The 14831-nt window shown below is 40.4% G+C and overlaps 1 protein-coding gene across 1 annotated transcript in view; it reads right to left on the bottom strand.

Moving 5' to 3' along the window:
* Bend4 (BEN domain containing 4) overlaps nucleotides 1-14831 on the bottom strand; it is a 37815-nt gene that overhangs the window by 10648 nt on the left and 12336 nt on the right. Inside the window, exon 3 of the mRNA XM_020167233.2 lies at nucleotides 3765-3856. Within this exon, the coding sequence (XP_020022822.2) occupies nucleotides 3765-3856 (92 nt within the window). The remainder of the gene's footprint in view (nucleotides 1-3764; nucleotides 3857-14831) is intronic.

The following is a 14831-nucleotide window of genomic DNA, read 5'->3' as shown; positions in this document are numbered from 1 at the left end:
GGAAAGAGAGAGGATTCCTAAGTGAAATGTCTTACTCAAAGATACAGAGGGTATGGCTGGGAAGGATTTATTAGGGTTCTCAGGAGAGCCAGGTGGGGCCAGGTTCCTAGGCTGGCTGGCTCAGAACCACTAACTATGTAAAAGCACTTCTGTGGAAGAACTTCAATACAGTGGTCTCCATTTATGAGCAACTGCTAACTAGCCTGAGGCGCCTGTCCCAAGCATTCTGCACTCAGGATTCCTCCTCCTCCCCAAGCCCAGGCAATTACAAAGCTGGGCCCTGCGCTCGCCTCGGGGAGGCGACTAACTTCTCTCATCTCCAGCTTTCTGTCAAAATAGAGATAATGCCAGCTTGCTGATTTGTGGTAAGGCATCCTCTAGTCTACCAAAGAGCTCGAGGGCTAGGGTTTCTGTGTTGTATACAATGCCCTGCTCCCAGGGCTGAAAGCAGCACCTGGCACATAGCAGTGCACCTGCTGAATGATGACTCAGTGTGACAGCACACCATGACAGGCACAAGGAGACACTCAACAAAGGTGGCTGTAGATAAAGCATTCTTACTTTTTTTGGTGTGACTGGGGTTTGAACTCAAGACTTTGTGCTCGCAAAGCAGGTGCTCTGCTTGAGCCACACCTCCAGTCCATTTTGCTATGATTATTTTGAAGATGGTATTCCTCAAACTATTTGTGTGGGCTGGCCTCAAACCACAACATCCTCCACCCCATCTCAACCTCCCGAAATAGCTAAGAATACAGGCATGAGACACCGGCATCCTGCTCTTTTTTTAAAACCACTGTGGAACTGGGATACTTGGAGAGCTCCTGATTAATATGAATTGGCAAAGTTAAGAACTTTTAAAGAGAGCAAAAGAGACAAGGGGCCATTAAAAAGGGACTCCCACATCCTTAATTTAAAATCCTCCTTTACTTATGGTTCCTATAAATACACTTGCTACCTTTAGAAAAGAGAGTGTATAAGTGCTTTTAAAAGTATTTAACACTATATGATTTTAAACTGTTACCCTCTGATGTGTGAGCTCACTAGCAAAGCAGCATTATTGCTATAATTTACCAATGAGGTTACATCCTTTCCCAAGATCTCTCTCATAACTCGAGGAGGCAGAGCTGGAGAACCCTGTCTCCAAGTTCATCATTTACTCCTTGATGCTGTGCCCCTAAACGATTCTATATTGAGATGGGGAACAGGGGTACTTGTGACTGGGGAACTGATAATCTAAGACAGGTGCTTCCTCAAATCTGTAAAAACTCTACTCACAGAAGAGCTCAGCATTCTTCCAAAAGCAGAAACTCTTCATAAAATATGGGTCTCATAAAATGTAGAAATACCATTTGGGCATAATTTTCATCAGGAAACAAGAAAAGAAAGAGAACAAGTAATTTACAGCCCAAAACACAACTCAAAATGCCTTGTGGGTTATGGATGAGAGTTATAATCCAGTTTTAGCACAGTTAATGGAAATAAAATGTGATAAATAATAAAAATGAGAAAATACTCATGTGCCTGAAATGACAATAAAAATAGTATAGTAATAATGGTAATGATGGATAATAAAAGTTTAAATAGTCCTATCCTAGGGAAATACAGATATTTCCCCCATTTTTATGTAATTGTGACTCTGTATCCTCTTCAACCAACAGGTTATTAAACTCTGACCTACTACTGAGTCACTTTGGAAAAAAGCCAGGATGAGGGCTGGCAGAGTGATTCACGTGGTAGAGGGCCTGCCTAGCAAGCAAAGGCCCTGAGTTCAACCTCCTCCCCTCTCCTTCCTGCCAAAAAAAGCCAGGATGAATGAACCTCAATGTCTTCACAAACTCATAACCAAATGGAAGACACAAGTGTAGATTTGCTATTGAGCAACTGGATGGCTAGTTTTGAATAGACTTACAAACAATGTACTTCATGAGCACAAACCAAAGGAGGGCCAATTGGAGAGAGCTTCTTGGGAGGCAGTGAGTTTTTCCTGTGTTTTTTTTTTCTTCTTTTTTTTTGTATGACAAAATGCTAAATTAAGCCAGGCATGATGGCTCAAGCCTATAATCCTAGCTATGTGAGGCGAGTCATAGGGTAGAAGGATCATAATCTGGGGCCAGTCCTAGGCAAAAATGCAAGACCCTATTGGAAAATTATTTTTCCAAATAAAGCAAAAAAGGGCTGCAGGTATAGCTCAAGTGACAGAGCATCTGTCTACCAAGTCCACCACCCTGAGTTCAAATCCCTGTTCTGCCAAAAAGAAAAATAAAATTAAGGAAGGTGGACTTTAGGGAGTAATGAAATGGTTTTATGCATGTAACATTTAGTGTGGATATATGATTTAGGAAGATGACTTTCTATGTGGAGAATGGAGAGGAAAGAATATGCTATAGTAGTCCAGGTGAAAGTCGTAGAGTGACCAGAGAGAAGAGACAATTCACATAGGATGTCAGGAATAAGGCATTGGAGAGGCAGAGATGTGTTAGGAACTTCAATTTGGGTTCAGCAGGACCTATCCTAAAGGAAAAATGTGAAAATGGGTGTTCACAGCAGGTATGCTGAAGCTGAGGGGTGTGTGAGCACCAGAGTGCCTGTCAGGCAGCTAACAGTGCAGTGGGGTTGGGCTGTGGGAACCAGTGCTTTCAATACACTTGTTAACCTTTATGTTGTGGATTATTATGAGAAGAATTGTACCTGACCAGAGAAAGACAGCAGTAAGAGCAAGAGAGGATGAAGGATGTGATTCTGGGCAACAATGGATGGAAAACTCATGAAAGCTCAATGAGAAAGGGATGGAGAGCTAAAAGAGACCACTGACACTAAGGGCCAGGGGGGAGGAGGTAAGGACCTGGAGGACCAAGCTAGAAAATGGTCCCTGGACAGGACAACTGGAGAAGGCACCAGGGGCTGCTGCAGAACATTCTGGGGAGTAATGAGGTTACAGGGTGGAAAGGCAAATGGAAACTAAGAGATTAGAGATAACAGAGATAGACCAGTCAAGTATGAACTGTGTGCCTTCTAGGATATGCACTGGGGGTACTAATAGGGATGAGACCTGGGCCCAATTGTGTCGTGGTGCAGCAGGAAAAGTGCTGGCAGAGAATGCTCTGGGAGCATATTGTAAGAGAAGGAGAAAAGAAGGGTAATTGAGGAAGGCAGAGTCAAAAGGGTCAAGACTTGAGTGTGTTTGATACTCATGGTAACAGCCCGTATTTTTAAAGTTTGTAAAATGAAAATAATGTATTTTTAAGATCGATCCTTGAATATCTTATAAAAACACACCAGTTTAAAGTGAATACACCATTACCATCAAAACATCATTTGTCCTACACATTGGGAGACTTGTTTCTATTGAGATCCACAGAAAGAAAATGGCTCATGTTCACAGGGCCCAGTGTGTGGAAAACACTGCATCTAAACCCTGGAGAATATCAGTATGGGAGATACTGCAGAATGAGCAGCAGGCTGAAACACTGGTGCTGAGGGCATGCCAAGGTGCAGTGTCTCTCAGGCCTTTCCTGTGTCAAAGGAAGGTGGAAGCATTGTCTGTGCTATTTAAATTGCCATTTCCTCTTTCTTTCCCCCTCAGAGTACAGAGGTGACTCTTTGTGAGTTAAATCCATGCATGATCTTTTTCCAGACTATGTAACTCCAGGTAACAGAACCATAAACCCAGACAGTCAAAACCACATTTGGTTGTTCTGGTATAGATGAAGTCAACAGGCTTCATCTTCTATGTGGAAATCTCCTCCTCCTTCCCAGAGGCCTACCTCGGTTGGCTGGTCGGTGGGCTGCGGCATCAGGAGCTGGTTGTGGTGCTGCAGCACTGTCTTCAGGTAATCTAAGACTGTCTGGCAGGGCACTGGGGAAGGAACAGAATGGTTACACATTAGCTTCCCCGCATCACGAAAATAAAAAACTCTGAAGTCTAAAAAGATTATTGATGTGAACTTCTAAAAAAAGGATTTATTTTCCAAGGGAAATAGAATCTTCTTTCATTTGATATCCGCAGTCATTTCAGTTTGTAAATATAGTACAGAGGGTACAGTTTGGGGACAACTTTTAGGATCAGCACAATTTAATGAGAACTTTCAAATCCAACTTACTCCAAGATGAATTTGGGTCAACAACAATAATCATGAAAAACCCACAGAAGAGGCATGTCCTGTCTTTAACTCCAGTTGTATTGTAGCACAAGCACCCAGTGGCACATCTTGAAATGCAGGTACTGAGCTAATGTTTCACTTTTTGTAATTATTAACACTCATTGTGGTTTGGGCATAGTCTGTTCATGTTCTGGAAGCTTGGCCCTCAATGTGTTGATGTCGAGATGGTGGGACCTTTAAGAGGTGGGGTCTAAGGTTTCATGGGCAATTGCTCTTGTAAGGAACTGATGCAGGACCCTGAGATAGCTCCCAAGAGAGCAGTTGTGATAAAACAGCAGTTCTGCTCCCTCTTGGTGCTCTGGATTCTGGTCTCGCCATGTGATCTCTTTATCTCATAACTGCTCCCACAATGGTACCATCTGTCATGATGTGATGCAGCAGACCCTCAACAGAGCCAGCATCAAGCTGTTTGGACATGTAGCATCCAAAACTTATTAGCTAAATAAACTTTCTTCTATTAGCTACTCAACCTGGTATTTTATTATAGTAACGTAAAACAGACTAATACACTCATGTTTAAAGGCAGAATCATTTCTGGTTCATCATACAGTTAACAGGAATCCCACAAAATTCAGATTTGCCCCGCTAACAGGAATATCCCACACCACACAGTTATTACTGAATGTGTCTCATTCTTTTTGATTTGGTCCAATTCAGATATGGTTATTTTCACTTACTACTACACTATTTTCTTGAGACATTGTATCTTATAAACTCATTGAATAATTATAATAAAACTGAATAGGTATTAATCCAGTATGGAAGATATTATTTTATTGTACAATTGCATAAATACCTACATCATAAAAAACAATCTTATTAGAGCTCTCAGGAGTATTAACTACTTACTTTAAAAGATCTTACTAGCTTAGTCATCTAATTTATATGAATTGTTACCACTATCTTAGTTACGTGTAAGATGTTTTTATCACACTGAAGAAAATAAATATTTAGCCTAAGCCCCAGTATTAAGCTATCAGCACTGAGCTTTCTTCACTTTGTTTTTCTCACTTTTCTTTCAGATAGCAAACAGAAGTTATCATGTCTGTTCACTGTTAATGGCTTTGGGTTTTTCAGGCAACATCACATTGCAACATAACAAATCAAAATGTCCTTGAAAAGAATTTAAGTGACAGGACACAGAAGTAGGATATGGAATTTTTCTTCTTGACAAAAATGTATTTTCTTACATAACCTTCCAAAGACCTGTGTTATGGCCACCAATGAATATGTTCTTCAAATTGAAGAAGTATCTGCTGAATAACAGAAGTTACAGCTGCATCAGTTTGAAGTACACCTACTGCTAAACCAAAGTTTAATAAAACCTGTCAAACACCCTGAATTGCACCAGCCTCCTAAAAGTCCACCCACTCTACTGGTGCCACAGCAAGAAAGAATATATCCTCAGGCTTTGTACATTACTGGAATAAAAAACAAAGTGTAGTGACACATGCCTATAATCCCATCATTCAGGAGGGCAAGGCAGGAGGATCACAAGTTTTGAGGCCCCCTCTGGGGCTACACAGTGAATTTCAGGCCAGACTGTACTATCTCAAAACACCAAAAAGAAAAAAGAGAAGGAAAGAAAGAAAAGAAACAGAAAAGCTGACACATGCTACATTTTAGTTCTGGGTTTTCACTCATGGTGTAAACTTTAGAGCTTCATTTAACTTCTAAGTCTGAGGCTCTTCTACACAGGGCTGAATATGTGGATCCAAAGCACTTGGTTCCTTGCCAAGTGACATGTTCAAGTTATGACCCTGGATTTAGTTTGGAAGTTTTAGTAAAATTTGTTAACTGTTTAATGATTTAATGAAGATTTGACTGAACTTCCTTTAATTTCTTATTTTACAGTCATTCAGATGACCATTAAAATTTTTTAAATGGAGCACAAAAATGTTTACAAGGCAACATACATAGGAAATTGAATCTTCAGTATGACTATGACCATGTTAAAAATAATTATGTGTTTAGAAAAGGGAACAAAGAAATAAGTTTAAGTGTTAGTAACCATTAACAACAATTTATGTTTTAGTCATGGGATTATGGTAGTTATAATTATTCCTTTTATCATACTTAAGCAGTACAGGTTGAGCATCCCTACTCTGAAAACTTAGAATGTTCCAAAACCTGAAACCTGAGTGCCAACATGATGCACAGTGGAAAATTCTGACCTCAGGTGAACAGAAACAGTCACAATACAGGTCACTAAAAAAAAATTTTCCAAGAGGGCTGGGGATGTGGCTTAAGTGGTAGAGTACCTGCCTAGCAAGTGTGCTCTGCCTCAAAAAAAAAAAAAAAAAAAAAGAAAGAAAGAAGAAGTAAAAAATTACATAAGGTATATAAGAAACATAAATGGATGTCTTATTTGGACTTGGGTCCTATCTCCATAGATACCTCATTATGTATATGCAAACATTCCCAAATTTGAAATCTAAAATCTAAAACAATTCTGAAAAACTTTCTACAGTGGGCATAATAAAAGCTGTTTGAAAAATATCTACATGCCTGTTTTCTCCACTTCCTTGCATCTATAACCCTAAGGGTTGATCACACAGTCCTGGAAGGGCTTAGAGGCCGATTCTCCTGTCCTTCACACATCTAGCAGTGCTAGGCTCTGATCAAGGCCAGCTGATTCCTATGTGTTGGAAGCAAATAGAATCGGCCTCTAAGCCCTTCCAGGACTGTGTGATCAACCCTTGCTGGCTGTAGGAGCTCTATTTAAGGCAGTGGGTCCTGTACACTAATACGTGGGCACAAGGCTGAAGGTCAGGAACACTGAGGACAAAGCTGCTATTTAGCCAGGTGCTTCAACTAAACACTGAAATTGTCACTGCTGGGGCACTGTAAATGGCCACCTCCTTCAAGCTTTCCCCTAGAGTCGTCCCACTCCTGGCCCTTAAAAGGCAGAGGCTTCCAGGTGCCAACACCAGGGATGAGAGTATTACTCTTGGCTGGGGGCTCTTTAGATGGCTGCCTATATACACAGGGAAGTTGCAGAGTCTTTGAAATGTTTTTGGAGGAAAAAGCCCAAATGAGTCAACCTGGAAGACAGAAACAGATGTTTATGTTAAAGTGAGGGTGAGAAACATCACTCTGACTCACAGCTATATTGTGCTGCCTGCCCAGGAGAAGCCCAGACCACAGAAAGGGACTCATGGACACCTGCTGTCCTCTCATCTCTTTGTTCTGTTAATCTACAGTTCTGTGGTCAACTGCGGATGCTGTGAGTGTAAGGACATCCATCATCCTCCCAGCTGGGGAATAACCAGTCAGTGTGCAGTCCAGGCCACCAGAGTGCTCCTTTGGCCTGAGGAGAGGTGGGTCAGGGCTTACAGCTGCAGAAAGATCAACAACAGGGTCCTAAAGGAGTCAATTATACCCCTAGAGGTCTAGCTACCTCCTCATGCAAATCATGAATATAAGCAAGTCAGTCTTGCTGATGAAGAAACTACAGCCTTGGATTCACAAGGCAGATTTCATTCACTTGCTTCTGAGTTTTACAGAACCTACTAGGTTTAATGAGAAAATAAATGAGAAACCCAAAATGTACATAAAATCTATCCTGACACTGATATTTAAAATGTTTTCCCTTCTAAGTAACAGCATTTAAGAATGACTACCAGGGCTGAGGCATGGCTCAAGTGGTAGAACACCTGCTTAGCAAGTGCAGAAGCCACAAGTTCAAACCCCAGTACTGCCAAAAAGAAAAAAAAAAAAAAAAAAGCCTATCAGATAATGCTGGAAAGAGTGAAATATCTGGGAAGAAAGAGGGAAAGTAGGAAGATCTTTTGTGTCAACAACAAAAAGGAATATCCTGTAGGCTATATGATTGCTTCATCATGGTCAGGAAAGATAGTTAAAACAAGATTCTGAGACATTCTAACACCAGAACAACAGCTTACTGGCAGTAAGTCACAGGAAGTAGCCCTAAAGCAATAATTGGGCACTATGTTTTCCAATGTACTGACCCTGACATTATCTATGTGATTCTGGGAGAGTTGCTTAACCTCTCTGAGCCTCTGTTATCTTACTACTAAGACTGGGATAATTAACTATTGCATAATTATTAAAGGACTAACTGAAATGTAAAGCAAAAGGTATTGCCTACTATAAGCTAAGAGTCTAGTGAGTTCAGAGACCACATACCTGCTGACTGCTATCCTGCAGCTGCACCATGTAGCAGCTGTTAAGTAAAGCTATTCCAAGGAAACGGAAACTGTTCTCATTCTGGTTCTGCCCACAGAATGTGTCTTTTTTTTTTTTTTTTTTGGAGACAGGGTCTCGCTATGTAGCTCAGATTGCCCTTGAACTTGTGATCCTCCTACCTAGGCCTCCTGAATGCTAGGATTATAGGTGTGCACATCTACACCCAACTAATATCTTGGTCCTAACTTCTCTTTGTATTCCTCAAGCATTATTTAATGTAACTTGCTAAATATTTTTAAAGACTTAAAACTTAAGATTTGCCATGTACAATTTTACAGAGAAGCTGAATTTTTTACTGTCCTTTAACAGCCATAGCCACCTGTGTGCTTAATCATCTGTAAGTGTCGTTATGCATCATCTCTGCAAAATATAAGCTCCTGGATGGAAATGTCTAGAAATGAATGACCAGCTTTAAGTATTACTCAGCCTACAGATGCAGTGTTGTACTTTTGATAATGACAATGTCCTGTTTCAGTTTAATTCAATTAATGTGTATAGCTGCAAAAGCATGCCAGACAGTGGGTTAAGAACTGGGGATACAAAGATGACTGACTCATTCTCTGCCCTCAAAGACCTCCTACAGCTTGCCTCTCTTATTAGGGCATCAGGAAATCCAGAGTAAACACTCCCTTGATAACGAGTGAGCTAGAAGATAGTTAAGTTTGCCTGGGAGGTGGGGGCAGGGTCTGTTACACAGGAGGGTCACATCTGAACTGGGTTCTCAAGGATGCCCAGGGGTTTAAGTAGGAACCCAACAATGTGCTCCTCGGTTGGCAGGAACAGCAGGAGTGAAGGAGACCAGAAGCTCTAGGTGCTGGTGGCTCACTCCTGTGATCCTAGTTACTTGGGAGACTTGAGATCAGGAGGATAGCAGTTTGAGGCCAGCCTGGGCAAACAGTTCACAAGAACCCCATCTCCAAAATAATCAGAGCAAACAGGACTAGAGATGTGGCTTAAGTAGTAGAGCACCTGCTTTCTAAGTGCAAATCCCTGAATTCAAACCCTAGTCCCACCAAAACAAACAAACAAACAAAGTGCCTAGCTGCTAAGAGAGTAACAAACTGTCTAGTTAGGTTGGAACACTTTATTTATGGTGGGTCTGTCCAAAACTGGATGGAAAGAGAGAGAGGTACCAAATGGCCTTCTGTATCACTCTGAGGGTACTGGGATTTGTTCCACAAAGTATATGAAGCCCCTAGGAGCTTTCTGGCATCGGGAGATCTGGAGCTGCTGAGTGGGAGTCACTGGATTTTGGGAGAGAAGCTGAGTGACCCTATGGCAGTCAGAGTTATGAGACAGGCCTGGATGAAGGCAGTGGGGAGAGGGAGGAGGGTTCAAATCCACAGGTGCATGAGAGGTGGAATCCAGAGAAGTGGAGATTGACGGGAAGTGGGAGAAGACAAGATACAGGGATCTGAGGCCCACCAACCCGAGCAACAAAGTAAATGTGACCATTTTACAAAGTTAGAACAGTGCTTAAAATTTAGGAAAAGCACTTATAGTTGCAGTATTGTTAAATACAGAATGGATGCCTTCTTTTTTTTTTCTTTTTATGGTTGTGTGAGAAAATGGCCTATGTAGCTCAGGCTGGCCTTGAACTTAGGATCCTCCTGCCTCAGCCTCAGTGTATACCTGTTGTTGACATTTACTCAGTACTCACCAGAAGACCTAGCAAGCACTCACTGAACTTAATATTTTAGTATTCCTAGAGTATAGTTATAGTATACATTCCTATGGTACTGTTAATCTTGCTTTAAGAAGGGGAAACAGACTCAGAATGGTTAAATGATTTGCCAAAAAACACAGCTAGCAACAGCACATCGACAATGCCGCTTCTCTAGAGTCTTTTTTGTTCTTGTGACAATCCTTTACCCAAAAACTGACATTACTGATTTATCATTTTAAGTCTTACTTAGAAAATGACAACAGTGGACTAACAGATCAGAACTGTATGATCTGTGGTTGGCTCTCAAGTTCGTAGCTTGAGTTAGTTCAGTTAATCTTTATTCGTGAGTTCCGTATTTGCAAATTTGCTTACTTGCTAAAATATGTTTGCAATTGCAAAAACAGTGGTGCTTTTGCAGGCATTTGTAGACACGTGCAAAGCACTGGAAATATGAGTCACCAGACACACATCCCAGCTGAGCTTGAACAAGGCAATGCTCTTCCTTCTTGTTCTGGCTCTCATACTGTAAACCAGGGTCATTCTGCTCTGTTCTTTGTGTTTTTGTTAGTGATTTCGCTGTTTAAAACTGCCCTTGACTGTAGTGAAGTGCAGTGTAGTGTTCCTAAGTACAAGATGGCTGTCATATGCCTTACAGAGAAAATAGGTGAGCTACGTTAAGTTTCAGTCAGGAATGAGTTATAGAGCTGTTGGCTGTAAGTTCAATGTTAATCAACCAACAATAAATATTGAAAGATCTCTTTGAATGAATGCACACATAAAACAAGGTTATATATTGATTAGCTGAAAACATGATGGGCTTATTCTCAGAAACCTACTTCTTGTACTTCCCTAGGAGTAATGCTTCAGTATGTGCTAATTTAGTGTTCATAGTGGCTTTATAGAACATAACTACCATAAAGAATGAGAATCGGTTATATTTTGTGGGTAGAGGGGGTACCAATTATATATGGAGTCAGAAGGTGTGGATTATAATCCTAGGTCTGCAACTGCTCTCACCTGTCCAGGTCTCAACTTCCTTGTTTAAAAATGGGAATAATATTAGTATCTGTTGTGGACCCAGGGAGTTACAAAGGATGTATCAGAATTACCTCAAATGTACTTTTTTAAGAAATAGTTCTGCCAGATGTGGCGGTGCACTATCTGTAATACCAGTACTCAGAGAGGCTGAGGCAAGAGGATCACGAGTTTGCAGGCTACACAATAACACCCTGTCTCAAAAAAAAAAAAAAAAAAAGCAGAAGTTCTTATGCAAATATCAGTAATATTCTTTAATAAAAGGTGCTAGGAAAAATGAACTGCCACATGCAAAAGAATGATACTGGGCTAGAGGCATGGCTCAAGCAGTAGAGTACCTGCCTAGAAAGCACAAAGCCTTAAATTCAACCTACAATACTCCTTACCACAAACAGAATGACATTAGTTCTACATCTTACAGCATATACAAGAATCAACTCAAGATACATAAAAGACATAAATCTAAGACCAGAAGAAAACATAGGGAAAAGCTCCTGAATACTGGTCTTGGCAAAACATTTTGGGTATCACACCAAAAGTCACACCACAAAGAAAAAAATGAACAAATGGGAAAATATCAAACTTCTGCACAGCAAAGACAACAATTAATAAAATGAAACAGCAGCCTACAAATTAGAAAAAATATTTGCAAACCATGTATCTGATAAAGGATTAATGTCAAGCCAGGTGGGTGGTACATGCCTGTAATCCCAGCTACTCAGGAGGCTGACGCAGAAGACTACAAGTTCAAGGCTAGCTTAGGCAATTTAGTGAGACCCTGCCTCAAAGTAATAGTAAAAAAGTATTGGGGGTGTGACTTAAGTGGTAGAGTGCTTTCCTAGTAAGCACAGGCCCTGAGTTCAAACTTTAGTATTGCCAAAAAAAAAAAACAGGGGGTGGTGGTGGTAAGGGGACTGGCAGTATTAATTCAGTGGTACAGCATTCACTGAACATGCATGGTATCTTGGGTTTAATATCCAGTACTGCATTTAAACAAAAAAGGTAACATCCCAAATTTACAAAGAACTCATAAAACTCACAAGTAGGAAAACAAGTAACACATTTAAAAATGAGTAAAAACCCAGTATGTATTTCTCCAGGGCTGGCAGAGTGGCTCAAGCAGTATGACAATCTGCCTGGCAAGCATGAGGCGGAGTTCAAACCCCAGCACCTCCCAAACAAACAAAAAACAAAACAAAAAACCAAGCATTTCTTCAAAGCATAAAAAATAGCCAGGAAGTAAATTAAAAGGTACCCAACAATCACTATCAGGAAAATGAAATCAAAACCACATGCCATGCCATCTTGTACCCTTAAAAAGGGCTATTATCTGTCATAGAGTCAAAAAATAACATTGTAGTGAGGATATGGAGAAAAGGGAATCCTTGTATATTGCTGGTAGGACTTACATTGGTGCTACCACTATGGAAAACACTCGGGAGGTTTCTAAAAAATCAAACAGAGAACTACCAATATGACTCAGAATCCCTCTTCTGGGTATACACCCAGAGAAAATGTAATCACTTTCTTGGTAAAGACTCGCATGCTATGTTCACTTGCAGCATTATTCACAATAGCGAAAATATGGAAATAACTCAAGTTTCTCTGGATGGACAAAAGGGCAAAGAAACTGTAAATAATACACAATAGAATATTATTCAGTCCTAAAAATGAATGACATCTTGTCACAATATGGATGACCCTAGAGGGTGTGATAAGTGAAATAAGTCAGACACAGACAGAAAAGTATTGCATGATCTCACCAATGTATGTAATTTTTTAGAAAATCAAATATACAGAAAGCTGGAAGTGTGGTTCAAGTGATAGGGCACTTGTCTACCAAGTGCCAGGCCCCAAATTCAAACCACAAATATACAGTTACAGAACAAAAACAGTTACCAGGGGTCTGGGGAATAAGGAATAGGGAGAAACAGGTCAAAGGTTACAAAGCAGATATATAAAATGAACAAGTATATAGATTAAGAGCTAATGTACAATATAAAGATTATGAAATAAAATTATACTGTATTTTGGATTCAGGCTAAATGAAGCCTAAACAGGCTAATGGTAAGCTACTTTTGCCACAAAAACAACAAAAAATGAGGAGCTATGAGATGATGGATGTTTATTATTTTCACAACAGTAACTTTATTATCTGGATGACTCCTATAATCCTGTGTTGTATACATTAAATATACACAATATTTATTTTTAAAATATCAACAATAAATTTATATCCCCTATACTTAGCACTTAGCCAATTTCAAGGTATTTTATATACATTTCATGATTCTAGACCTACAGGTTTCATTTTAATATCTGTAGACTTTGGGTTCTAAGAAAATTATAATGTACAATTATGATTTGTAATGTTTTTTCTTCTTTCTTCGTGGAGTACAGAGACTTGTGTCTCTTACCTACAATGGCATCTTAAAATAGATGAAATACAGTATCTTATATCCATCCCCCTGTATGAGTGCTCTTAACTTATAGGAGACTGTGCAGTCTAAATAAATGAGACTACCCCAACCTGACACTCTCCTCCCTGAGAAATTCCACCCATCGCTGCCTTCCAATAAATCTCTCAGCACTTTCTACTCCTGATCCAAATCTTTTCCTTTTGTGGCCTTTTTCGTTTAGCCTATTTCCATTTCTTTTGAAGAGATTTAACTTTTTAATAGACTTGTTTCTACTGTGATGATCAAATACAAAAGGAAAGGTGCCAGTGCCATTTCCTTGTGGCCACATAGTGAATGGCATGCAGCTGCAGCAACTCTGAGAAGAACACTTCCCAAAAGACTCTGGCCTGCAAGTAATGGGTCGTCACACCTAATGCATAACACCAGCCCCTCAGGTGGGGCCAGAAATAATGCCCCTCCCCAACATGGTTTTGCAAAGGTACAATACCTTACTTTCCCTCTTTTCTAACTGCTCAAGTGAAATCATTTCTTCTTACAGACTGATAAGCTCTTTTAATAATTACTTCAAGAACTGTTCCCAAGTATGAAGGTTTTACTTTAGGAAAGTGACAGAATCTCCAAGTTCCTCACCAGCACTCCATTGGAGAGGTAGAGAAGAGACCAGGGGGCTGGTTATCTGAATTTTGTCTGCAGCACTTACTCCCCTTTCTCTCAGCCTTACTCCCTCTGATGCCCACTGAGGGCTGCTCTCTTATACTCATCCATCCTGGATGCCTAGCTGTAAAAAAAAAAAAAGATTCCCAACATACGGTAGCTTCTACACAACAGTCAGGTCTCACCCCTGTCAGAATAGCCATCATTAGCAACACCACCACCAACAGGTGTTGGCGAGGATGTGGGGAAAAAGGAACCCTCTTACACTGTTGGTGGGAATGTAAACTAGTGCAACCACTCTGGAAAAAAATTTGGAGGCTACTTAAAAAGCTAGACATTGATCTACCATTTGATCCAGCAATACCACTCTTGGGGATATACCCAAAAGACTGTGACACAGGTTACTCCAGAGGCACCTGCACACCCATGTTTATTGCGGCACTATTCACAATAGCCAAGTTACGGAAGCAGCCAAGATTCCCCACTACTGATGAATGGATTAAGAAAATGTGGTATCTATACACAATGGAATTTTATGCAGCCATGAAGAAGAACGAAATGTTATCATTCACTGGTAAATGGATGGAATTGGAGAACATCATTCTGAGTGAGGTTAGCCTGGCCCAAAAGACCAAAAAATCGTATGTTCTCCCTCATATGTGGACATTAGATCAAGGGCAAACACAA

This window comes from Castor canadensis, chromosome 9 (assembly GCF_047511655.1).
Source record: "Castor canadensis chromosome 9, mCasCan1.hap1v2, whole genome shotgun sequence".
Classification (NCBI taxonomy): Eukaryota; Metazoa; Chordata; class Mammalia; order Rodentia; family Castoridae; genus Castor; species Castor canadensis.
The sequence above is the reverse complement of the archived record's forward strand: the minus strand, read 5'-3'. Positions and strand labels throughout refer to the sequence as shown.